We start from the raw sequence: 27,741 nt of genomic DNA, 5'->3' as shown, positions 1-27,741 counted from the left end.
ATCATATTTGTTTTTCTATTCGTGGTTTGTGGAAAGAACTGCTGGAAGTTGAATCTAGTTTTGTTGCAGCGGTGAATTTATATGCGAGGGATATTTTCAAGCATTGCTGCTTCTTTAGCGAGCAGATTTCCCTGCACCACACTCGAGGACGGCCGTGTGCTTTTCCTCTGTTATAAACCTTTTTAATGTTTCTGGGATTTGATCTCCTGGCTTGAAAGACGTTGTGTCACACAATGTTCTGTATTGCTTTGATGACGTGTGTACACAGCGTCTGCAGGTCTCAGGGTGCCAGCTTTTAACAATGTTTTTGCTGCAGTTAAACAAAAATGTTTTAAGTAACAAAATCACGACACAAAACTACTGTATAAATGGCGTCCTAGCACACCTGGAAATTACATGTTACGAAAAGTGAATTTTGTGGATAGTAAAGCAGTATGCATTTTGTACCAATAAACCTGTGCTGTTGTAAAAGTAGTATGCATGCATCATCCAGATGCATGATAGTGGGTTTTTCAACGGCTGATATTTAGAGAGCAGGGCCGATATACAGGTGAAACTCGAGACATTAGCATATTGTGCAAAAGTTCATTTATTTCAGTAATTCAACTGAAAAGGTGAAACTAATATATTATATAGACTCATTACATGCAAAGTGAAATATTTCAAGCCTTTATTTGATATTATTTCGATGATTATTGCATACAGCTTAGAAAAACCCCAAATTCAAAATCTCAATCTGAAATATTGCGCAAGAAAACTACTAATAATAAGAAAGAAACTTCACAGAGTACCTTGAGTATAAGAGTGGACATGCGTCACCACACAGTAGGCACTGATTGGTGATTTGTGCGTCAAGAAAGTATAAATATGTGGGTAAAATTTGCAGTTAATTACACAAAGAAATATAGTCGATATAAATGCTGTTGAGAAAACGGTTATTTGTCTTTTCGGCCCTGATCTGAGTCATTATTTGGAGGCGTCTTTAGCACAGCGTTTCGGTTTAGACCTACCCGGTAAGTGAAAAGGACCTGAGACGTCCCTCTCCTGCTTCCATCTACTTCTATCTCCACGGGTCCACTGGTGGTTGGTTCAAACGGGAGGTCAGTCGGTGGGACTCGCTTTGCTGGGCCAATCTCGCACACCACACTGTAGACAGAAAGAGAGGGAGAGATGAAATAATGGCTTCCAGCTAGGGTCTGCGACTGACTATTATTATTATGCAGCTCTCCTTCCAGCTTCGATGTTAGGACGGACGAGCTCCTGTCTGCTGTATGGTAACGTAAATGCTGTCGTTCCGTTAGATTACCTGGTAGAGACTGAGTATCTGTCCGCCTGGTGAACACAGTCCACTCCTGCTACTGTGATCTTCTTGATGTCTTCCTTCTTTATTCCCATGTTGGAACCTTTGATGGTCACTGAGATCTGACCGTTTAGAGGGCCGAAGCGAGGGATGATCTGCAGAAGGAGAGGAAGGACAGTAAGACATGCAGCTCTTTTAATTTATAGTACAAAATATTATCTTTTTACATAAAGTCTGTGTTTCGACTGGTGTCCATGCAGCCAGATTTAAAGCCAGTCCTTGTTTTTGCTGACTGACCTCCAGTGGTTTAACTTCTCACCTCGCTGCGGTGATGGACAGGTGTTCACTGTTGGGTGTGCTTACAGGTGCAACACTTATGACCGCACCCAACCACACCATTTTTAACAATGACAGCATTTAGAGTAGAAACAGACTTGAAAATATGAGTCCAGTTGGTCAATATCTAACTTTAAACTAATTTATTTAGACTCGTTGGGTCAACTGGTGATATTACACAAACCACAGCCAGATTAAACTCACATGTTCCGACTCACTGAGCCGTTTTGCCTCTAAATTACATTTTTTTTCCAACTTATAAGAATTCAGAAGGTTAAATTTATGTTCTGACGTTGAGACATTTTGCTTTAATTAGCGCAAAGTGGCCGTCCAACGTGATCAATGAATCGCTGTCATCTGCTGAGCTGAGTCTAATAAATTGTGACGCATCGTCTCTCGTGACCAATTTAGTTACTGGACGACATTCAGCCGTTAAATATGTGGCCTTTGCGATGACATAAATGTAACCATATTCATTAAAATGTTGAGGTAAACAGCTGGCGAAGCCAATTTTAAACCTAAAAGCTGTATTTTTCAAGGAGGCTGCAAATATCTGCTACTGTTTGAGCAGATTTGGCTTCGCTTTCATGTCAAGTAAAAGTAATTTCAGCTGTCCCTTGTATTTAATGCTCCCTGTCTTCTTGCCACAAAAAGCTCAAATATTGAGGTGGAAATATCACAACTTTTGACCTAATCAGCTGCAGCACAAAAGGAAAATCCAGACGGGACCTGAAACGAATGAGAACAAACTGAAGATGTGCTGCAAAAAGGAAACAATCTGAATATAATATGAGAGTGAAAACTTAGTTCTGAATGTTACACTCAAGAGAAGAGGCGATTGATTGGGAAATTGTCCCTTTGTGAAAAGCTATATGGATTTAAAAGATGTACAATTTGATCTAAAGAAGATGATGAATTGTTAAAATTAGCAAGTTAGAAATGATCCGATCTGCGAGAGAGAGAACTAATGGAGCCGATCACCCTGACAGATTGAGGGATTCTACTCATCCTTTATTTCTCCCTCGTGTTCGTCTCAAACGCACAAAAGTCATACTTGGAAGCTGTTTCAAAAAGCAGTGAGTTACTGTGTTAATCTGCCTGTACATACATACATACAATATAATCATATATATATATATATACACACATACATACATACATACAGGCATTTGTGATTCACTTGAATATTTCCATTTTATACTTCCACTCACTACATGTCATAGGGGAAATATACTTAAAATATTAATATATTATATGTTACATACTTTTTATTGCACTACATTTATTTAATACATTTAGTTACTAATTACTGTACAGATTCCAATTAGTAACACAAAATATTATCAACAAATAAACCATCATGATATTATTATAGATGAAGCCACTCAGCAGTACGTGATTAAAATTAGCTTCACCATTACCAGCTGCAACACTAAAGTGATAAGAACATTATTCCATCAATTATTGTAATAAAATAATAGTATAATATATTGTATATCCATTGTTTATAAAGAGTATTTTTTGGTAATCAAAAGTATATTTAGATTCTGTTTTTGTACTTTTAATTTTGAATGCAGGACATTTACTTGTAACAAAGTATTTATTTACTGTATTTTAACTGAATTCACTTTATTGCTACTTTTACTTAAGAAAAAGATCTGAGTACTTCTTCGGACATAAATTATAATTAATTCCATTACATCATAATAAACAGGACTGAAATGTTTGTGACACTAAAGGAAAAGCTGTGGCTACGTGGTAAGAGATCTTATTCTCATTATTGTTAAGTTAATTTTGAAAGCTTCAAGAGGCCTGCACAGAAAATGGTCAAAAGTTGAAGGAAATTAGTAAATTAAATGTCACATGATAATTAATGATCAAGAATTAAACTCTATAATCTAGACTGTGAATGCATGCTCATATGGTTTGTTATACCGTATGTTGTTCTGCCCGGGCCAGCTGTGCAAAGCATTAATTAGCTACCTGTCGTAATGATACACTGATGCACTTGTTTATGTTGTGACAGGCAAATTTCTTTCATTAATAACTTTTGTGAGTTTATATGAACATATTTTTATCACAACTGACTGACTTACTGTATAATAGGCCAAGCCATAAGACTTAACTAATGTAGAAGCCATGTGCTGTGATCATGGGCAGAAGAAGTACTCAGATCATTTACTTAAGTAAAAGTAGCAACACTACAGCATAGAAATATTCTGTTATAATTCCTGCATTCAAAAGTTTAATTCAAAAAAGTGAAAACACAAAAGCGGTAGCATGAAAATATACTTAAAGTACCAAAAGTTAAAGTACTATTATGCAGATGGTAATTACTGATGCATTATTGTGAACATCACTTTAATGTTGCAGCTGGTTAAAGGTGGAGTAAAAAGTCTCTCTCTGCTGCTTTGATGACTCTGCTAAGCCCCGCCCACCAAACCCATAAGAAGGAGCCAGTCGCCCTGGAAACCTCATCCCACATAGGGCTTGCTCTCCCTGGTGAGAGTCTCGCCAAGACCCCGGTCCCTCTCGCTGCGACTTGTCATTTCAAAGGCGCCCTTCCGGCTCTTCATTTCCCGGGGCAGAGCGCCCCAGGCTTCAGAGGCAGCTGCTACAACGTCTAACAGCAGGATAAAAAGGCCAGTACGCCACTGTCCCCCCTCAAAAGTTATTCCCAGTTATTGTCGTCATGCCTCTCGTTGACAGACTGACAGCAAGTGTGAGGAAGGGGGGCAGCGCAGCATGTAGAGATTATCTGTCAGAATATAGTGACAGTTTTAGCAAATATGCCAAAAAGTAATTTAAAAGAATTCCCTCCTGCTGCTTCAATACACTTCTAACTTGTGAATTCCCCACGATGGAATACCACACCATCATTTATTTGTTGATTATATTCTGTGTTATTAATCTGAAACTTTAAACTACACATAGTTATCAAATAAATGTAGTAGAGTGGAGGTATAAAGTTAAGTACAAGTAAATACAAATACAAATACGATCTCCGTCCACATTAGCGTTTTGACTGCATATCCGAGTTGATCTGTGTCTACATGATAACGACTGAAAACGCACACATAGTGGGCGTTCAGGTGCACTGGGCATGCGTGTTCCCAGTGTAAACATGAAGCAGATGGTCTATTCCGTAGTTACAGAAGATTTGGCGAAAGAATAAAGAAATGCAGACAAAGAATGCATGGACCAATAACGAGCTGGGACTGTTACTGAATGTGACAAGGGAGGTTAAAGCGACTTTGGCGGCGGAAAACAGACAGGAAGTCCAAGTACAAGTGTAGGTGATAAGTGTTATTTGCATGGGACAAATATTTTAATAAAAATACCAAGTCAAAAACTCAGTAGCACCACGCCAAAGGTGAGCGTCGGAGTCATCGTTTCGAAAGATTTTTGTCCCTTCCGCACTAAAGCGCTACCCGGAGTTTTAAGACGAAAACGGGGTCTGCAGCGTTATCAAACTTCTCCGTTTTAGGTCTTCATTTTTGCGGTTTTAGTCTGGACGGGGGGCGCAAACGTAGCAAAAGGTCTCCGTTTTAAAACGAAAACGCAGTAGTGTGGACCCTAAAGAGCTTTTCTTATATCACTTTTCAGCACATCAGGAGCCTGTCCTGTACATGATGAAGCTCATACAGTGTTTGATAGTGACACATAAGAGGGAGTGTTCTGGTGTTTTTTTTATGACTCACATCTGTGATTTCCGGGTTGGGGCACTGTGTCGGCTGTGGTGACTGACAGAGCTCCCGGTAAACACAGGTGTGTGTGGCGGAGCACCAAACGCACTGATAGGTGTCATCGGCGTGTTTACACAGACTGCAGTCTTCTCTTCCCACTGAGCAGTTATACAGCACGACTGTCGGGAGGAGGAGGAGAAGAAGAAGAAGAGGTTAGCGCTAATTTGCATAATTCAGCTGGAACTGAATTGGAAATAACAGAGAAAAACTCAAACAGCATAATAAGTGCACATTCACACTTTGTTGAATTGTGTGCGAGTGTGTGTGCGTTTGTATAAGGGACACACCAACCTGTCAGGGTGCTGTCAATCTTCTTCTCAGTGTTTCTGTCTTTGATGTGGAAGGATACGTTCACCTCCTGCTGTTTGTCATAGGAAAACTGCAAGCACACACACACACTTTGCATTAACACTTTGCATCTATCTAACTGTGAAGGTCAGCACCCACACACAAACACACACACACTCCTGCAGCCATAAATCAAGTTTTTCGTCAGGATGTGTGTGTGTAAAGAGAAAAATACAAGAGATAATGAGAGGAGAATTAGCAGCGACACACACACACAGCCTTGTAGCACTATCTTCGTGGGGACCTGTCACTGACGTAATGCATTTCCCAGCCCCTTACCTAATTCTAACCTGAACCATAAAACCAATGCTAAATCCTAAAAAAAAACCTTTAAACTTGTGGGGTCCAGCATTTTGGTCCCCGCAAAGCAGTCGGACCCCACAAGAATAGTGGGATCCTGGTTTTTGCACCCCTACAAATATAGTAAAACAAGCCCAAACCCACACACACACACTCTTTAGCTACATATTGGCAGTCTTAGACTCAGCATGAGGTGAAGATCAATGGAGGCAGAAAAGTGGAAAAGCTGAGGGGTGTGTAAGAAAAAAAAGAGAGAGCAAAAAGTCCCTGACACACACATAGAAACAACAATGACTTATATAAAATAATCATATTGTTAGAGTGTCAGACACACGGGCACCTGTTAAACAGCTAAAAAGTAGCGTGAGTTGAAGTATTACTAAAACTGAAAGACAAATAAATAAAAAATCATTACAATACAAATACAACATGAAATACAATAGAACTGAGCTTTTCTGATGGACAATTATGTTAATATACTCACAAATTAACCCCTAATGAGTCACTAATTGTCTAATTATCATTAATGATACACTCCCTGATTTTGAAACGCCTGGTAGGGCTCAAAGATGAGCGTCAACACATAAACAGAGAGCCTGGAGGAAATGTATGCATTTGGTGGCTGCTAAGAATCAGAGAGTGGATCTTTCAGTGGACTAAATGGGTTTAATTTAGGTTATTTAGTGCAGAGGCAAAAAAACAACTACTGCGTCAGTGTACAGACAAATAAGGCTTTTTCTTTTTATCTTCCCTGTTGATTTTATTATTTTAATCTCTTCCTCATTATAGTTATTTATATGTTGCTTTATAACATCCGTGTGCTCTGCTATAACACCAGTGTTGATGGGCTTTTATTATCTGCTCTGGTGCTCATTGGGTGTCCAGAGTCCTCTATACTGACCTCATAACCTGTGAATTTGAACTTTGAGTCTTGCTCCTGTATGACTGTCTTCTCTGTGTGTTTCATCAGCTCAGTCCCGATGGCAAACGTCTTACCCTGGAGACAGAGATGGGCATTATAAAATACATCCAGCAGATGATAAGAACTTATTCACCAGTTGATGTGCAATCTGACGGATCTCACCGTGTAGATGTCCAGGTTTCTTCCCTGGAAACTGATGGGGATTTCAAATCCCACAGGGATTAGCAGCGGCTCCGGAGACTCAAACTGAGGACACCTCTGCGACTTTATCACAGAAAGACAGCCAGTAGAGGAAATATTGAGTTTAACAGTCACATCAACACATATTAGTACAGTAAAGGCCTTCAAATCATCATCTAAAATGATGGGGAACAAGAATATTGTAGACAAAGTAAATTTGTGGTCAGTAAATTAGCATCATAAATTCAAATATTCCACTATTTAATTAAAACCTAAACATCATACATCTTGTATTTAATGTCTAACTGTAGGGACTTTATCTGTGAAGTTTGTTGGGAGACATAAAATAGGACATAAAGGACATTAAATAATGATGAAATAATAATTCCGCCTCCTACGCTGATTATTATTATTATTGTGTACATTTCTAATCGGGGACTCAAAATCAGTCCGGTGCATAAGGACGAGAGTTGTAATGTCACAACCTACTAGAGCCAAAATAGATTTTATATAAATGTAATTTGTGATGCTGTTAGATTGCTGCTAGAACGCTTGTTAATACAGGTGTGCGCCTCCCTTTGTGTGCAGCACGCGGGAGAGAAAATTTTGTTTTTAAAATGCTAAGCGCCAACAAGTACAGACTGAAGCAGAATATTTCTTCAGATAAAAACCTATTGTGTATTTTGGAAATTATATCTTTTTTCAGCTCTTGAAAATGTTGGAAAGAATACAGCAACAACAGGAATCTAATTCTACAAATACGGGGTGCTGATGGAGCAGCGGATAAGACACTTAACCCCCAGTTGCTCCAGAGGCGTGCGACCTCTGACATGTATAGCAATTGTAAGCTGCTTTGGATAAAAGCATCAGCTAAATGACTGATTATTATTAATATTATTATTACAAACAGAAGTCTCTAATCTTTGCAACTATGCAGAAATACTTGGTTTAAACAGAATGGAAAAAGAAAAACTGTGCAGCATTTGAGTGCGGATTTACAAAATCCTCCCAAAAACGTGAACAGCACAGAAACGCCTACCTGTTGTGGTTTAACTATGTGATCTTCATTTACGCCATCTTCTCTGTCACTGCAGCTGTGATCCTGAGCGTTCCACTGACAGCTCCATTCACTGGTCACACACGCTATACACCTGAAAACACAACAACACAACATACTTATGATACACGCCATTCAAGTGTGTGTGTGGGCTTGTTCTAGTATATTTGTGGGCTCCAAAAAAACGTTTCATTTTGGTCCCTACAAAGCGGTCAGACCCCACAGGTTCAAAGGGCTGTTTAAGGGTTAGGACTTGGTTTAAGGGTTAAAATTAGGATAAGGTTAGGGCTATGAAGATAGTGACACAAGGATATGTGTGTGTGTGTTGTCCATCTTACGGTGTGTTTGGGTTCTTCCTGACTGTAGCAGCGCAGTTGTAGAAGTGATACTCTCCAGACGTCACATCGATGTTGTTGTTCACCAGAACCTTGACTGGGACGGACACATAATCTGAACACACACACACAGACACACAGTTTTAAAGCGAGAGACAAAATAAAGAATAACAAGACAACTGAAACTTTAAAAACACTGAAGAGTATCTGTGACATTCAAAAATATAATGCTACAAAGACTTTGTTCCCCGAGTTCAGTCTCACAGGCAGTACTTCCTCCCAGGTTGAGCACTGTTCACCAAAAGCTCCAAGTTTTGGTTTAAAGATATACAAAGAAATATGTAGACATTTGGGAAATTGCTGTGATACGTTTCTGATTTTCTGAGCTTTTAAAGTGAGATGTTACGCCCAAAACACACCTATGATTAATGAAGAGACTAAATACAAACCCTTTTTATCTTGCACCTTACTTAATGCCCAGATTATGCGCAGTTGGACACGACCTAAATGCACTTGCACCATGCGCTTTAGAGCATGTGCTTTAGATATTTTAAATAGGGCCCTCAGTCTTTATAATCCAACAGTTCTTTTGTCACACAGTAAGTCAGTGAAGGGTAGACATTTCTGCATGCCAGATGCAACTCAAACAAATTCTCCAAATGAAATAACAAATGAATCCATATATCAATAAACACTTGTGCATCTTGTAAATCCTCCATGTGCCCACTTACCCTGCTGGTCAGGAGTGGGTGGGATTTCCACGGGGTCCGGCAGCGAACAGGTGACCTGTCCACGACTGCTTATGGACATCACAGCGTCCTTGATGACAGAGCCGAAAACACACCACAGCCTATCAGAGGTGCTCAGACTGGGGAGTGTGGGTATGTTGATCTCAACCTAGAGAAGGAGTGTAAAAAGAGAGGGAGTGGGATTAAAGGACATATGAAGGAGTACCAGAGGGAGGCAGACTGAGAGAGGAGGAATCAGGAGAAAAATGTCGAGAGTTGAGAGTAGTTATTTTTCATCTCACATCTCTACTGGCTGCAGTGAGATAAAGAAACGAGACATGTTAGTTAGTGGTACACAGAGAAAGGGAGTGTTTGAGATGAGTGACAGACAAAATCTGGATGTGACAGAGTAATTAAGATAATAATTATATGCATTTATATGCAATATTAAAAAATTGGGCTGGCTTTATTTAATCTTATTTAACCCGAAAATCAAAAGTCCACAACCAACAACAACTTTAATCATGCAAACAAGTGTTGTTTGTGTAGCCAACATCTTACACCTCTACACAAGGTCTGCTTTGTAATCGTAAAAGTTTTATCACCATATATTTAACTTTATAGTGTAGTACAAATATATATTGTAACATATTACATTTTTTGGAAATTCAATTGTTTTATAGATTAAAAAACAAATGGGAATAGACATTTTCGGCTAGTTTTGGCCAAACTTGACGATGTACTTAATCACACTGGTGTAAATAGCCTGTAAATCTAATTTTCCCAACATAACCAGAGATGTTAAAGGAACAGTTACCTTGATATAAAGTGCAGTTAAAAGCTCCAAAAGGCAGTAAATGGAGTAGTAAGTAGATTATTTTCTTAGATATACTGTTAACACTTCCAGGCTCAAAAATCTCTGAGGACTGACAAACTTCTATTATGTCACTTTACATAAAGTCACATCACCTGACTTTACTCAACAGAACTCCTCTGCCATCAAAAATCTATTAAAAACATCGTCATATGGGCACCTGACGGCTGTTTTAAGACGGATGTATTTATTTATTACTTTTATTTGAAACCATACATGTTGACTGTTTTCAGTAATATTTTGTTCATCATTATTTGTCAGCTTTTATGTATGACAGGACAGTTGAGATAAACAGGAAACAGGCAAGAGAGAGAGGGGTTCACATGCAACAAAGGGCTACGGGTTGGACTCGAACCGGCAAGGACTCTGCCGTAGCAGAGAGCTAACTGGCACCCCTACATCCACATTCTTGTTAATAACACTTAGAGAGGGTAATAGAGACAGATAGTACGTGTGTGTTAATAAGCAAGAAAGCAATATGTGTAATTGAGAGAAAATAAGTAAGAAAGTTCAAATGGCTGACCTTGACAAATTGTGCATACAACTGTCTTTGCACGTGTGTATGCAGTCTCGTGTCGTTTGTGTGTGTGGTGGAGTAATAATTACTATTCAGCTGTGCTGTTGAAACATCAGCTCCTCATTACGCCTCGCTGACCTCAACAGTTTTAATTTCGCTGCTTAAGTTTTAATTTCAGACTTTTTGATCTTAGCTAACTGAAAAGCCCCTGAATGAATTCACCGGAGACTTTTTCCTCTTTTTAAGAACGTAAAGCTGCATGAAGCAAAGTTTTTTAAAGCCAAAATCCAACCGTCTTTACTAAATCAAACAAGGGGCTGCAACAGAGACGATGGTCCCAGACTCCCTAATTAACATGCAGAAAATTCACCCATCTGGGCCTAAATTAATTCTGGTATTTGCTGAGGTCAAACTTAAAGAGTTGTTGTGTTTAGAGAGAGCTGGACTCGACTCCTCCCCACCAGAAACTAACGTCATCTCAAAGGATTCAAAGGAAATGAAGACCAAATTAAAACACTTGTGCACAAAGCTGTACAATCATTCCATTTCCTGATCAGAACTTCTGATTGTTTTTGTGATGTTAACAGATTATAACATCGCTATCTGAAGCACAATATGATGCATGAGAAATTAAAATCCCATCAGAAATGAGCAGAGCTGCAGACACGACAGCTGATTTGAGTCAGACTTCAGTCACAAACAGAGGACTCAGAGACTTGACAAGACCAAGACCAGAGTTTATCGAGATGGAGCTGAGACCAAGACCAGGAGGAGGGTGAGACCGAGTCAAGACCAAGACCAGTTCTCCACATTACATGACATACAATAAAATGTGGAATGAGATCATAGGTACTTCTCAAATTGATCTGAAAGATCCACATTCCCATTAAAACACCCACATACAAACACTAAGAGCTGAAATCAACGTAAGCATCTTTATTCAACGCTCCTTTTCCATGCTTACCATCGTGAGGAGGGAGGACAGTCGTCAACGGTAACAACACAATTAGGGTTAATTAGGGTTATTGGATTCATTTGCCCTGCGACCCGACCCCGGATAGGCGGATGAAGATGGATGGATGGATGTTTGCATTTGAAGCAATACATTTCACATCCAATAAAAAATTTGGATGTAAACAAATAAACCAGACAATGCAAAAGCAATTTATTGATATTCCCAGAGTTGTGGTCTTGAAATAAAATCCCATGTCCTCAATGACCGAGACAAGACCAAGTACATATGTGGTTGAGTCCGAGATGAGACCAAGACCATCAAAAAGTGGTCTCAAGACCGGTGTGAAAGACAGAAGCAGGCAGACCTTGCATAGAAACTCTGTCTTATAAAACTTGCAATAGCAAATACATGTTGCTGCTTTATGCTTTTAATGAATTAAGGTTAGGGAAAGATGGTGGTATTGGTGTAGGACCCTCATGAACACCACTACCTTAATCTGGTCTGTTCATACTCCACAACTCATCATATATATATTTTTAAAATTGTGGGTGTGGAAAAAAAGGATTAAATAGAACACCCTTTTCCAATATTTAACTAAAAGCACAATCTTTCCCTAAAATTAACCATACCGAAAATTTCTAGAGGCTTAAACTTAAAAACATGTAGGACGTTCAAAGCCCTGTGCTTTGTACACACAGCTATTCATCCTGACCTCCAATCAGACTGTTTGTGCAGTAGAACAATGTCACAAATCCTTGATTGGAACAAGGCAGCAATTATTATTCCTCCAAACTATATTTGACAAAGCAAATCAGTAGAATGTAAACGTATTTGTAGTAGACAGGGTTGTTGTCCCACACAGCTTGCATATTTAATCAGTAGTTCTGTGCATTGACAGGACTTTGTCTCAATTGTGTGAAAAAGAAATACTATTAATAACTTTGAGCATCCAAAGCAGAAAGCCTTAAATCTTGAATTTGTTTACAAAGACATGTGACTTTACTTGGACCTGCAATAACTTTCGTCACTTGGCAGCAGCATACACAAGCAGTAAAAATAATTTTGACCTTTTAAAGAGGTCATATTATGCTTCTTGCCTCTCATTTATTGAGTTTTATAGCTTTTTTGTGCATGTAATAAGTTTGCAAGAATGTCCAGCCCAAAGGGAGTTCCCATCTCCCACAGAAAACTCTGCTCTGAACTGCCTGAAAACAGCTCGTTTGTAGTCCAGCTGTTTCTCTTTCATCCCTGTGACGTCACAGGGATGAAAGGAAAATACGCCTCATATAATGCTCGCCAAGCGGCTACTCCGACACGCCCTCAAAATCACTGGTGGAAAAACAGTGAGCTGCAGCACACAGCTCTCCTCTCCCTTCCAAACACTAGCTACCCTCCAGGCAGTCAGTGGACATGAAGTTGTTCCTGTGATGTAGAGACAGAGCTCAGTTAAAACTTTATGGATGAAAGATCCTTTTGTTACAGATTAATAACTCACCACTCTGAAACTCTCGCTCCAGTCCATGTTGCCAAGCTGGTCGGCAACATGTACAGCTGAACCAAAGCCGTTTACCCGCTTCTCGCTGACCCGCCCTTCTCTGCTTCTGATTGGCTAGTAGTCCTTAACTAGGAACTGCGCATGTTTAACTCCCAACAAAGATCATTTAGAGACAAGATGTATCACTCCATAGCTAAAACGAACCCTTTAACCCAGGGTGAAAAGAGGAGCTGCAGCAATGTGAAGTATGACAAAAAATAAGTGAAAATTAAACCATGTAAACCTGTTCTGGTACAACCCCTAAATAAGATTTTGAACCTGAAAATGAGCATAATACCACCTCTTTAAATTGCTGTGGTGAACTTGTGTGCAAACAGTTGCTCATTTACACATCCAGCAGTTAGAGAGCAACATTATCAATAGTTTGGAGTTGTGTTTGTGTCACCTGATTAATGTAAGTGCAATATTCACTCTCTTTAAGCTCTGTTTTTGACATCATGACATGTTGCTGAAAAACATTTAAAGTGATATTTTTTTAAATGATCAGGATAAATGATAGGTGGTTTATTTGAAATTTGCTTATTAACCTGACCTGACCTGCGACCTGCCCTTGCCCTCAAGGAAAATATGACTTTAAATATTGCTTTAAATGGACTTGAAACTTTAAACGGACTTGTCTTGGCTGACTTGACAATTGACTAACTAACTAAGTTTGACTGTGGTTACTGGAGTGTTAAACTTTCCCAAGGACCGAAAAACAGCTCTTGAAGTAACCAGACGTAATAAACTAAATGCAAAGTTTTTTGCAGTTGCACTTCAAAAGGATTCACCTACTTCTATTTGCATATTGTTTATTATAACCTGACCTGATTGTAATTATCGCGCACCCATAATGATGTTTTGTTGACTCTGCATGTCTGATGAGGTTGACTGTGACAACAATGTTACTAAAATCACCAACGTTACAATCTACATACAAAACACATTTCTGCCTTCAGATCAACCGGAGCAAGGGAAAGTCAGTCGATAGTCTGGTGTCTTGAAGGACGACGGGTCTTTCTGGCTCTTAGATCAATTCCTCATTAATTCAGCATGTTCAGACGTTAGGTTCAGTTTAAAATGGCTGCCACAGCATTTTGATTTAGAATTTAAAAATCTCTGTAGTAAAAAAGATACAACAGATATGTTTGGATGGTGATGCCTTTATTTACTTTTTATAGAGCCAAAAATATAATATAAAATACACTATAACATATTCTGAAATTGACCATTCTGCACAGTAAGTACTTTAAGTATATTTTGATGCTAATACTTTTACTTGAGTCAACATTACCATCACTGTGGTATGGCTACTTAAATAAAAAGGTCTTAGTAGTTCTTCCACTACTAAAGTCCACATATCCACATATCATTAGCTAACTGTTAGCCGACCAGATTAGATTGCTTGTTACGTTAAAAGTAGTGATTTCTGATACCAACGTTTCCTGCTCCAGGATCGATACTCACATAAAAGGATCGATATCTAAACTCAGTCATTTGGAGTGAGTGTGTGTTTTATTATAAGTATCTTACTGCCACCAGGATGGTCTAATTATACTCTGTTCATAGGAACTACTTTTCCTTCTGCCTGTCAAAGTCATGCTTGCACTACGGCTCTGTGACAGAGCTTCTTCTTTGAAGTGAGCCGCTGCAGCCTTTTACATTTCCCGCGATTGAATACAGACTCTGGCTGACTGTAGAAACAGACACATCTGGCTGTATTTTAGCTGTGAATGTAATAATGATGCTCTGTGTGATGTGTGAGCAAAGTTTGTGAGTTTAATACTTTGGCAACACCGCAAACTTCGCTAAACATCTGAGATTAACTGAAAGTAATAGGATGATGATATGAAGCGGTAGTTCTGAGCAGGATATTTTTATTAGGCTATAATTAAAGAATATGACAGTAGTTTGATGTCTTGTCATTATGCAGCTATTATTTTGAATTGGTAAGGCCACAGCCTGCTCCTTATTTCTCTCATAAATACAGAAACGGGAGGGGGGAGGTCACATTAAACTAGAAATATGTAAAAACTATTGGTATCGGCAATACCAGCCTGGGTATTACTTGGTATTGGATCGGATAGGAATTAAGTGGTATCGCACATCACTAGTTAAAAGGTTTGGTAGTTTTACTTTAGGCAAAATTTAAATGCTGGTAATAGTTATTTCTACACTGTGGTATGGCTACTTTTACTTAAATAAAAAAGGTCTTAGTACTTCTTCCACTACTACAGCAAATAGTTAGCATATCATTAGCTAACTGTTAGCCAACCAGATTAGACTGCAGGTTATATTAAAAAAAATCCCATTCATGGCTGTCACATTCACTATGAAGTATTTCACCACTGTGTGGAAGCCAGTTCCAGATGTTCAGGTTAACTTGAACTGCTCTAGATTTGGGAAAGTTTAACACTCCAGTAACCACAGTCAAACTTAGTTAGTTAGTTACCGAGTTAGAATTACTTTTGCACTTACATCATCATCTTCCTTTCTTCTGTAAGGTTAAAAGTAAAAAAACAAAAATGCTATTTGAAAATAATAACTAATTATGTAAGCTAAGAGTCAAACAGTGTCCATGTATTATATTATCAACTTTTGAGGCTTAGCCTGAGTCTTTTAGCATGATAGCATCTAGAAAGCCATCAAGTGAACGTTTTAAACCCTTTTACGGGGTTCTCATTTTAAAATGAATCAGATGGAAACATTTTTAAAAAAGTCAGCAGGAGGCTTTTAACCAACTCTTGAAACAAACGCTAGCTTAATTAGCTAGCTAGTTACAGCTGATGAAGTGTAGTTGTGTTTTTGGTCACAATTATCATTGTAAAGTTTAAACTAAACATGTTCCGTGCAAGAATGGAAAAGCTTGACAGACTTAGCAACAGTTCCTGAAAGGGGAGGACACGTGCAATTAATTGACAGCAACATACTTATTATTTAGCATTCATCAGGTATAACCGTGTTGTTTTGAACCTAACTGAAATCAGCACTGTTGATCCTGTTGCTCATATGTGATTCACCAAAACAAGTTATCATCAGCAGTTTCTGGGTGTGACACAACATTTCCAAGCAAGCATTATTTCACTTTATGAGCTGAATCAGCCCAGAAACTCCAGAGTCAAAGCAACTGTCAGCACAAACAATATAGATTCTATGCAATATACATCTGGCTCATATCCAAAAATAGTAAATTATAATGCCACTGTTCATTAAAAATGTATTTATTTCTTTGTAACTCCCTTGAGGGCCTCTGGCGGACCACGTTAGGAGCCTGTTTGAAAAGCTGCTGATAACACATAGCCCTCCAAGTCTGCGAGAGTTTCAGGAGGTTTGACTGGTTTAAATTTAGCAGAGCTCAGCAAGAACCGAATTTGGCTCAGGGGGGATTCCACTCCGCAGCGGGAAAGACTCTGAATAATATGCATGTTCATTCACACCATCGGTATCACTCTCTACTTCCTACCTGCTGTGTCTTTTTGCAGCTGAGGTTTGGAGGGTTGAAGCTCTGGATCCGAACACACTGCTGATTGGGTGACCACAGCCAGGTGTTTTCCTCCGTCGACCTCCTACACTCCTGCTTCCTGGTGCACCTGCGAGTCAAGCAGATGGAGATAATATCAAACTTCCCTAATAGTTCGATCTCATCTCAGAAATTTGACTCAATTAAAACGTTTCACTAAATAACAGAAAAAGTAAAAGCGATAGTGTTACTTTAGTTTAATTAATACATACACGATGGAAACACATGATGTTTGTTTGAAACCTTTATACACACAGACAGATTGACTCACTTTCCCTCCAGGACACACCAGCCACAGTACGGATCCTTCAGCGAGACGCAGGAGTGGCAGTCTGTCTTCAGGTGGCATTCCTGGACTGCAACCATTGTGATCTGCATATAGAAGTCAGACTTTTATTGTGAATGAGCTGTAATTGTGAACAACATGCAGCTTAAGGGTAAGAGGTAACCCTTTCGATTAGGACAAAAAAAATGGATGATTCTCAGGCAAGGTCTGATTTTTAAGCAGATTTATGGACAGTTTCTCACGATGGACATCAGAGATAATGATATCCTTGCAACGTTTAATTACTGTACTGTAGGCCGACAGTACAGAGCCGAGCCTGACAAGCTTGGCCTGAAATGGACACCGTACAGAAGAGACTTATCCTGTTTGTTTGTTTTTTTTAAAAGAAGAATGTCTGGAGAAAAATACAGGTGATAAATGCTGAGATGCATTTGGGACATGTGTTTTGGTTTTGTGTTTGTACGGTTTTACTTTCCCAGCTGTCAGATTTAATGCACTGCCTTATGCTGCATTCAGGTACTCCTCGGATGGTTCCACTTCCCGAGTTGGGAAGTTGATTTTCCTACTTCTGTGTTTTCATAAGCTTTAAGTCATCTACGCAGACAGCAGCTAACCTAATACCATACTAAAAATTACATACAAAAAGCATTTACTGTGATCTGTGATGTTTTTGCGTGATATGACGTCAACTACAAATCGAGTACCAAAGTTTTCGCTGACTTTGCAAGTCGTAGTTGAGGGGGCATTCAAGCGAATAGTCCCAGTTGTGAACACATTTTTCTGATTATAACACCACATGAATGCGGGGTTAATGATTAATCATGTGCTCAGAGTTACACCCAAGATATACATCACTTAGTATTTACCCTGTATAATATTTTCTTGGTCTTGACTTGGATGGATGGTATTTTTAGTAGAGAAGTTCTTCCAGCCAGCTGTGGAAATAATTTTCCTATCTGACAAGAAGAGCTGGGTCTAATAAATTTAAATGAGCAGATGGAACAAGCTCGAGTATCGTCACTTGACTTGATCAAAGTAAATTGCCCTCTTGAAGTGCATTCTAATTAATTCATTTCTGAATCAATAACATCAATTTCACTTCGGTGTGGCGTCAGAGAATGATGGCGACCGAAAGATGAAAGGACAAAAGAAGAGAAAGACAGATGAAGAGAAAAGAGAATGAGTGAATAAATCAATGGCTGACTCCTGTGTGGTAATGCAGATGGATGTATCGGCGTTAGTCGAACGAACGAATAAATGATCAAATAAGACGGTCAGAATAAATGACTCGTGGCGTGATGGATGAAATGAAACAGTAGAAGTAAGCACATGACTGAGTCCCTGACCTTCTTTATATGTGGCGACACAGAGGTGTTAGATGGATAGGAAGAGAGAGAAATGGATTTAGTAAAAAAAAAAAAGAACGATCAATGTGTCCAAGTCTGAGTGAGTTTGACCTTTTTCTCTGTGGTGATGTACAGGTGTTGGAGGCTGGAATCGAACAGCAGGTTCTTGTTGACCTTGTCTCCTGTGATCACAACTCGCGAGTACACCTCAGGATGGGCCGACAGATGTACCTTCAGCATCTATAGAAACACAAATACTGCATTAACACACTTTGACCCACTCTGCACTCTGGATTTTCTCCTTTGTACAGACAAGAAGGAAAAAATGTCCAGCTTTCTCAGGATAGAAAGCTCATTCACAGCAGTTTAGGACTGCAGGAAATAAAATGTATTATAAAAAGCTGGTCTCTTTATTTGGAGGTTTCCTGGAAAACTGTGTTTTTTAGTAAAACAATAAAGGGGAATTTGTAGACAAGGTTCTGAGACATTTATATAGGTTTATTGTACTGTGTTGAGTTTAAACTCTTGTTTATTTCCTGAAAATGTCATTGAAAGAACTGTGAACCAAAATAAAAATGTATAAATGTATTATTGAAAACTTGATCCTTCCTGTTTTTCTAGTATGCTAACCAGTAGACAAATCACATTTTTGTGCAGAATTAATACAACATTACAATCATTGTGGATGCATTGGAGGACAGTGGGAATTGAACCTGAGTTTGAGTCTCTCATACCAAAGGCATGTGTCTTATCCACTTCACCATCTCCAGAACAATGTGCAGTCACTAGGAATTGATTGGATGTGTGCATTTATTTGTACATTTTCTCTATAATTACTAGTAGTACCACAATACTAAATGTTGGAAGTAACAGTTAGATATCAGTTCATTTCCAGGAAACTAAGAAACGCTTTAAATCCAAATAATTATTTAATTAATTATTTAACTATAATTTTGCCTTTTCTTATTGAATTCTAAAATATTAACCACAATACAAACCTACTGTGGCACTCAAACGCCCGAACAGTCATTTCTTACTGTATAACTCTTTGGTTTTGCCACAAACAGTTTATAATATGATATAACAACATAACTGACTGGCAGGTTGTGCATCTCCAGAATTATATGATCAGCTGATGAGCCAACTAGCTGGTGAGCTTTCTAGAGAGGCGTTCTGGTAGCCTAGCTGTTAAGACCTTAGATTTATACTGCGATCTCTGGTTTGACAACTGCCCCTAACTTTCTTGCGAGCACTATAATAAGCTAACCAGCTAACTAGCCAGATAACTAGCTGGTGAGATATCTAGCTAACGTTTTTAGCTGCTCAGTACAAGACTCTTTTCCTTGGGTATGTGAGGTTCATGATGTCCCTAAGACCATTAACAATATAGGCCTACTTGACTACAGTCTTTTCAGTCAATACAAACCTTTAACATCATCAGAAAACATTAATAACTTTTATTTAGCTATTTATATTTATTGTTTACACACCAAAGCTAAGACTAAGGATTGTAAAACTGAATAAATGGTGAAAAGTCAGCCGGGGAGGCTTTACCTCTCCAGTGGCGGTGCCCAGAAACGCCACAGCGTGCCCCATTTCCACAGCCACAGCCACGGCGGTCATGTGAACCTTTCGGATTAATTGGGGCTCAGCTGTTAAGGCGAACTCGGCCTTGCTGGCCAATGGGGAAGGCAGGAACTCGGCTCCACACTTGTAATTGAGGGCCATGTGCTTTTGATGAAGCAGAACAGAAATTAAAATCACTAGTAGAATATTCATATTAATACTGAATTTTTGACTCATTGTCAATATTTATCTCGCTCTTATTTCAGTCTCTTTTTATCTCTCACACAAAGGCATAGTTCCTCACCTGATTACTGCTGAGACACAGCTCTTCAGACTTGGAGGAGTAAGGCGAGTAGACAGCAGACTTCTCGTTAATGATACCGGTGTTGCTGTAACAGGCTCCTATTATCTCCACCAGCCTCTTATTTATAGACTGCAGAGGGTACATACCTATCAACAGGAGCAAAAACACAAAATTTTTACCTGTTTTCCACCAGTTTTAAGTTTTCTATTTAGCTGAAATGAGTCCATGTTTTCTGTCAAAAATCACAAACCATAAACAAAATATTTAAGGATTGCAAGTCCGAACTATTTACAGTGGGTTTTTTTGATAAAAGAAAAAAATAAATGCTGATTTCTGTTGACCACCTAAAACCTGAGAATATTTGTACAAGAATGAGTAATGCAAAGTTTAAAGAGATTTACAGCTTTATGACCACTAAATTTCAGTAGACCATACTTTTGTAGCCCGACCTTTACTGTAGGTGAAATGTCTGCAAAGAATGTGTACATCCTAATGAGGTTACACAAAACTTTCAACTGCGGCGCATTTTTGTCAAGACTGTCCACACCTCTAAGAATTGGGCGACCTAAGGAAAATAATAATCACTCTTTCACTTTTGGACTCATGCACCAAATAACAGTATGTTATTAAATAACAGTATGTTATTTGGTAAAAGGAAAATAGAGATATTTTTTAACTGTATAGCCATTTAAATTATTTTCAATATAATGGAAAATCTGGGTTTTGATCACTCTGTTAAGGTGTTAAACAGTTGTATTGACAGATTTGTCTGGCTGCGTAGAATAATTTCTGCACATTCTCACCACAAGTTGCTGTTCTGGAGCTTTCTGTCATATAACATGATCTTCATCGCCAGATAAAGTTACCCTGCTGTTATGTGAAGCTATATATGAGAAAACTGCCATTTTTCTCTGAGCACTTTAACGACTTCTCGTCCATGTTGGCTCAAAAGCTGAGGTTTAAAGTAGAGGAATGCACTTTGAACTTTCGCTCTGTTGATGAAGATCATGCGATTATTGCTTACTTAGTAAAATGTGCAGTACATTTGTTTTATCAGCTGCTGTTTCCAAGGTCAAGAATGAACTCTGAACCTCAGATTTATTAACAGATTTGTGTTGAACAAAAGGATATGTGAAATATAAATATATTTCAGAGCCACATGGTTATAAATGGCAACTAACAGACAACCGTCAGCCAACATAAAATACCAGGAACACCAGCCTATATTCAGATGACACCTACACAAGGCAGAAGTAAGTGGGTCTTCATCAGAGGTGAAGGTGACAAACAGCACCTTGTCAGAGGCTGAAACTGGTCCGTACTGGCCTGATTTGGTCATAGCCTGAGCCAAAACATCACCTGGTGTTGCTACATAGGCGGCCTGGGAGACGAGGAACAGATAAAAATGCTGAATGTTAGATGTTCACAATAAAAATATGTATTTAGCTGATATAACAGTGGTACAGTGAGAGTAAAGACCCAATATGTTGAAGCTATTTCAAGTTCAAGAGCATTTTAAATCCAATTTATAAAGTTTTTTTCCAGGGTCAGGATCGAGGCATTCTCAAAAAGGCTCCAATTTAACACAAACGCATCCAAACGTGAAATGTCCAAATGTGTTTTTCCAAATCACTGCTGCCCTCAAAAAAAATGCTGCGGCGACCCAGTGGCTGAAGATTGTATTATCATTACCTGAGCTTTGTTGTACTTGTTGGTAGCGCTGCAGTTGAGCTGCAGTTCGGTGTAGGAGTAATAACCCTGATCGTTCTCGCACATCCTGGAGATGAAGGTGAAGTTCTTGGTGTCCTGAACCCCCAGCGTCCGTGAGAACAGGAAGTACACAAAGCCGCCGTCTTTGAAAGCAAAGCGGAAGTCGTGGAGGTACCGCAGGACGAAGGGGTTGGCCTGGACCGCTGAGGCCTCTATGATGCTGTCAAAAACCACCCAATCACCATAGTCCTTGAGGATGCGGGTGGAGATCAGCTTGGTGCTGTCGTGGCTGCCGTACCCCTTTCCAACCTAAGACAGAAGAAACATCAAACTTATGTAATGAGTAGGGATGGGTATCGAGCAGCGATACCGCTAATCGACTGAAACAGCCCAGTATCGAATAGTATCGAAACGTCTCCAGTTGGCTAACTTAAATTCCTCCTTCCTCTGAGGATGACCTAATTAGGATGAGGAGCGATATGATACAGTTTCCCAATATTTTTATATAACAGGTTTTTTTAAAAAGAAAAAGATCTCCTTGCTTGTCCATAACAACCAAAAAATAGCAAGGTATCAAATGAAGTACTCCATTGGTATCTGTACCACTTTAAGGGTACTGGTTTTGGTTCCGGTATCGTAAAAAGTTTAAACAATACCTAACCAACCCTAGTAATGAGGCTGTCACGTTTCTGGGGTGTTTGTGTTTCATGTATCCTGTATTTCCTGTTTTATTTTGAAGTTGTTCTGTCCCTGGTGTCATTGAGTTCACCTGTGTCTCGTTATGTCCTCCTCACTGCGGTATTTAGTCGGTCTGTTCCCCTCATTCTTTGCCATTTCATACCACTACTTCATCTATGTTTATCACTCAGCCCTGATGTTGTTGTTGCACTCTAATTAATGCCGTATTGGATTAATTTGCTTCTTTGTTTGGATTAATTTTGCCTTGTTTTGAACCGCCTGCCTCACCATCATTGTAAGTTCCACATTTTATTAACAAATCTGCTCTGCCTGGTGACTGCGCCTGGGTCCAAATCCTAGGTTTTCCTCATCAGCGCTGAAACTAATCATAACAGCAGCATCTGAAAAAGGTCTTGTTTTCATTTTGTCATTAAGACAAAGTGCTTTATATACGTTTTCTTTATGTGTTAAGCTCCAGTGTTAGACTTGAGACTGGAGGCATGGACTGCAATGTCGCAATTACGACTTGTCGGAGACTTGATCTGACTTGAGACTGCGGAACGACCGAACAACAGTGTCACACAGTTTACACAGTTTATCATCAGGCCTTTGTACCAAAAAGTTATGTAAAACTCACAACATTAAGAGGAAAATAGTCAAATGCTGTTTCAATCCAATGGTCATCATTTACATTTATTTATTTAGCTGACGCTTTTATCCAAAGCGACTTAAAATTGCTATACATGTCAGAGGTTGCACGCCTCTGGAGCAACTACGGGTTAAGTGTCTTGCTCAGGGACACATTGGTGTAGGGGTCACAGTAGGAATCAAACCCGGGTCTCTCACACCAAAGGCACGTGTCTTATCCACTGCCCCATCACCTCCCCATTTAGCACCCAAAGACTTTAATCATGACTTGTGACTTGCATTAGGGAGCTACACTTATCAATATCTTTATGTTAACAATAGATCAAGCAACTAGATGAAGAAGGTGAAATAGCTGAAGAGCCAGGTTTTTTTTTTTTAAGCAGTTTGTTTGTGACCAAAACAGAGCTAAAAAAAAAGAGCAAATATTGGACTTATGTTCATTATGTATGACAATGTCAATAATAATGTTTCTTTATGTCTGCTGGGTGTGAATAAGCAACAGCACCAGAACATCATAAAACATCTTGTAAAGATCAATCCACTGATACTGTGTGACTAACTGACAAGAGCGTTCATTTCCCATATGGTTGCCAATTTCATTTCTCCACACAAATTGCAATTTTATAGCGTTTGTTCACACAACATCACAGATGGAAGTGATCATTCATATTCTTTATTTTTATTTTTTTATTCCCTCGGTGCCACTGGAAATTATATATTTAAGTGTTTCTTTTCCTTCTTACCAGGAACACGGTGAAGTTATCTCTATCCTTGGTGAAGTATGACATCACTCCCACCACGGAGACGCCCTCCTCGGCGCTCGCCACGTATGACTTCTCTCCTTTGGTGTCACTGAAGTACAGCAGCTGCTCCACGTTGCTCAGGTTCATCAGAGAGCAGATGCCTCTGTAGACGCTGCCACAGACCACCAGCTCGTTGTTGGCCTTGTGGACCAGCAGCAGCTTGTTGTGGTTGTTTGTGTCCACGGCCTCCTCGCAGGCGTCGGTGACAGGCGGCGTGCATTGTCGGTTGTCTCGCTTTGGGCCCGTGTCGGTGTGGGCCTCGACTTCGAGGTCAGAGTTCAGCTGGTAGAGTTTGTTGACGGCGCCGACGTATAGCCGGCCCGTATGAGGATCGGCCACCACGTTGTTGATCAGAAACTCAGAGCGGAACTCTGTGTTAAAAACTGTGTTTTTGCCCTGGGAGGGGCTGAGGTAAATGGATGCCAGGGCGAACAGGGCAAACTGCCACGCCAACCACCGCTCCATCATGACTGTTGGAAAAACAGAGATAAGAAAGAAGTGTTAGTTGTGTTTCTTTTTCTTTTTGCCCCAACATCAATTACATTTATTCATTTTAGCTGACGCTTTTATCCAAAGCGACTTACAATTGCTATCTATGTCAGAGGTCGCACGTGTTACTGTGTTACACAGAGGGTTACTGTGGGGAACTGAACCTGGGTCTCTCACATCAAAGGCATGCGTCTTATCCACTGCGCTGGCAAAGTTCTGAAATAATTAACATTTTGTTGCTGCGTCTGTGCAAAAGCGGTAAGTCAGATTGATCGATTAGTCCATCTGTAGAAAATGAATCAGTAACTATTTGATAATGACCTAATCTGAAGTCATTTATCAAGCAGGAATGCTGAACACTGTTGCTTTAATCTGTTTTATATCATTGTAAATTGACTATCTTTTAGTTTTGGACTGTTGGTCAGACAAAACCAGACGTTTAAAGATGTCACATTGAGCTCTGGGACATTGTGAGAGATGTTTTAATTTTGTTTTCAGATAATATATTGACTAAACAATTAATTACTAAAGAAAAATAAATGACATATTAATCTGTAATGAAATTAATACTAAATTACAGCCCTAAACTGTTTTGTAAAAACTTTTGTATTTCTGACAAACAGTCCTGACAATAAACCCACTGAACTTGACTTTAAGAGACAAAGACAGTTAGTGCTTGTCCTCTAAACAAAGCAGAACACTGTACTGTGGGACAGCACCAACAGCAGCAGAAACTCAAGGAGAAAAGAATGAACGCTGAAAGCAAAGAGAAACGAGAAGCGGTAATGAGAAGTTTCTCATTAAAACCCAAAAAAAAAAACGAGAGGTGGAGGAGGATGAGGAGGAGACCGTGGAGGTAACGGCCTGAAAAGTGAGAGTTGCTGAGACAGATTAGATTAGCAAAGACAAAAGACAAAAGTGTGTGTATGTGTGTGAAAAGAGAGACTGAGTGTAGCAATTAGTTGTCTGACATACTGAGTTTCTCCTTCCATTAGTCTGGATGGGTGTGTTTAATTATAGCTGTGGCCTGTGGCTGTAAAACAAGGCTCCAGTGTGCAGTAACATCACGCTCACTGTAATAACATCTTTCTGCAAAAACTGTTTGCTTATGATGCTACTATCAGGTTATTCTTGGATGATTCACATAAACTCCACAAGATCATTTCCCCTCCTAAATTGTACTGAGTGCATCATAAAAAATGTTTTTCATTACAGCAGCATCGTCTTGATCTTCTGTCCAGTAAATCAAACTGTTTAGAGTCACATCATGTTCATTTATTTACGCTCCCGTGATCAGGCATTTTACTGGCCAATCACTGATTTTACAGGGGCTATCAGATAGTTCTGATTGGTGGTCAATTGACTGGAGCTTCCCCTGTGCTCTTACTCTCTCCAAATTAGATTCACTTCAGTTCGCCTCATTGCAAAGGGATTTATTAGTGTGAAAAGCCTTATCTCTCTAACCACCTGCTCGCCTAAATTACCTATCCACTGATATCAAAAGTATTACATTGGAGAAATAACATAAACAGACTTTTGAATGAACAGTTAAGACAGGAACCCCAAAGTTCCCCACAGGAATATTATTTGAAACTGAATATTGAATTTGAAATCCAACACTTTGTAACAGCATTGCATTCACAAAATAACTACTAATTAGGAAAGTTATTTTTCTGGGAAACTTTTTAATTCATTTACGCTTTCAACTGTGTTTTCATTCAGACTTCTGAAAGAAATACAAAACAATCTTTTTGTGTCAGGGTAACTCTATTTTGGTGGACTGCCTAATTAAATACTACAGTTAACAATGCAATCACACAAGATGTCTTGATAAAGATACCTGAAGTCTACAATGACAAGCTTTCTTTTTCAGATAAAAGTTGCACTAGGTTTTGTGATACAAGTGTGTTGTCGATTCTGTAGCATCATGTCTGTGATTGTCGATGGTTTGATCGTCTCCATGTCAAAGCGTCCGAGACAATGAACCCCAAATGAATAGGAATCTGTATTCAGGTGTTGTGGTACCTTTGAACGATGGTTTCATACGTTTATAGAGGGTCCCACTATAGCTAGGGAGCATTCTGACAAAATTACACAGGCTACAAAGATCCAGAAAGACTGGAAGAGTGTTTGATGTGCTTTGGCTGGTTTGTATTTCCTAACCTGTTTGGTTAGTTAGAACAAACCCTGGTGCAGACCAAACAAACAGGACCGCGGCCGCCTGAAAAGGAAGGCCCTGCTCTTTCTCTAAACCAGACTATTGTGCGGTTAGCTTGTGGTGTGAAAGCGAAAAAGACCAACCACAGGATTTTCTGATAGTAAATGTCTGATATTGGCTTGATTTCTAAAGCTAGAATACTATTAAATCAATCAGCTGATCGTGAACTGTTCAGGAAGCAATCTTATAATCTGAGCTGTATAAGACATGTGCACTCACCGGCCACTTTATTAGGTAAACCTGTTCAATTGCTTGTTAAATAGCTAATAAGCCAATCACATGGCGGCAACTTAATGCATTTAGACGTTGTCAAGACAACTTGCTGAAGTTCAAATCAATCATCAGAATTGTGAAGAAAGGTTGTTTGGACCGAAATGTCTTGTTGATGTCAGAGGTGAACAGTAAATCAAGTAACCTTTCGTTACATCCAAATTTGCATCATGGATGTGCAGCCGACAAAATCTGCAGCAACTGCGAGATGATCTATCATGTCAATATAGACCAAATTCTCTGAGGAATGTTTCCAACACCTTTTTGAAAGACTGCCACGAAGGATTAAGGCAGTGCTGAAGGCAAAAGGGGGTCCAAGCTGGTGCTAGCAAGGTGTACCTAATAAAGTGGTCAGTGAGTGTATATATCCACGTAAAATAACTTGGTAAACATAGTAACACGTAGGTGCAGCGATTTTCCCTGATCAATCAAGGCAGTCAAAAGTAGATAAAACTGTCTGTTGTGCTTGTATCCTACTCTGTGTTCTTTGGCAGTATCGCTGGATACATTTCCTATTTCTAATCTACAAGATAAAGATTGTTTAATTTAAATTCTTTTTGCCCTTGCTTGTGGCCTCCTCTCTCATTAAATTTCATTTCTCTCCAACACCACAGTAAAAAGAAAAAAGACGGCAGGTATATTCACCTTCTTCATCTCTTTCTCTCTCTCAGAGGGCCCGTTATGGATGTGTGCATCTGCCACATCAAAGGAAAATCATCTTTGGTTTCCACATGGGATCTATCTGTGCTCTGTCAGCCATCTTGCCCCCTT

At 39.3% G+C, this 27,741-nt stretch overlaps 1 protein-coding gene across 4 annotated transcripts in view; it reads right to left on the bottom strand.

The window, feature by feature from the left end:
- plxnb2a.1 (plexin b2a, tandem duplicate 1) overlaps positions 1-27,741 on the bottom strand; it is a 184,073-nt gene that overhangs the window by 29,304 nt on the left and 127,028 nt on the right. For all 4 annotated transcript variants that reach the window (XM_038738306.1, XM_038738308.1, XM_038738307.1 and 1 more), the window contains 17 exons: positions 23,934-24,463; positions 21,847-22,173; positions 21,397-21,535; positions 20,155-20,300; positions 19,839-20,015; positions 18,396-18,524; positions 16,924-17,024; positions 16,596-16,722; positions 9,256-9,421; positions 8,528-8,639; positions 8,172-8,283; positions 7,115-7,216; positions 6,932-7,027; positions 5,674-5,761; positions 5,338-5,501; positions 1,307-1,455; positions 1,011-1,146 (listed from right to left, as the gene is read on the bottom strand). In XM_038738306.1, the coding sequence (XP_038594234.1) occupies positions 1,011-1,146; positions 1,307-1,455; positions 5,338-5,501; positions 5,674-5,761; positions 6,932-7,027; positions 7,115-7,216; positions 8,172-8,283; positions 8,528-8,639; positions 9,256-9,421; positions 16,596-16,722; positions 16,924-17,024; positions 18,396-18,524; positions 19,839-20,015; positions 20,155-20,300; positions 21,397-21,535; positions 21,847-22,173; positions 23,934-24,461 (2,799 nt within the window). In that variant the 5' untranslated portion in view covers positions 24,462-24,463. The remainder of the gene's footprint in view (positions 1-1,010; positions 1,147-1,306; positions 1,456-5,337; positions 5,502-5,673; positions 5,762-6,931; positions 7,028-7,114; positions 7,217-8,171; positions 8,284-8,527; positions 8,640-9,255; positions 9,422-16,595; positions 16,723-16,923; positions 17,025-18,395; positions 18,525-19,838; positions 20,016-20,154; positions 20,301-21,396; positions 21,536-21,846; positions 22,174-23,933; positions 24,464-27,741) is intronic.

This window comes from Micropterus salmoides, unplaced genomic scaffold (assembly GCF_014851395.1).
Source record: "Micropterus salmoides isolate LMB-PRFRI ecotype aquatic unplaced genomic scaffold, ASM1485139v1 Ms_hic_scaffold_23, whole genome shotgun sequence".
NCBI lineage: Eukaryota > Metazoa > Chordata > Actinopteri > Centrarchiformes > Centrarchidae > Micropterus > Micropterus salmoides.
This window is presented reverse-complemented; position numbering and strand designations above follow the sequence as displayed.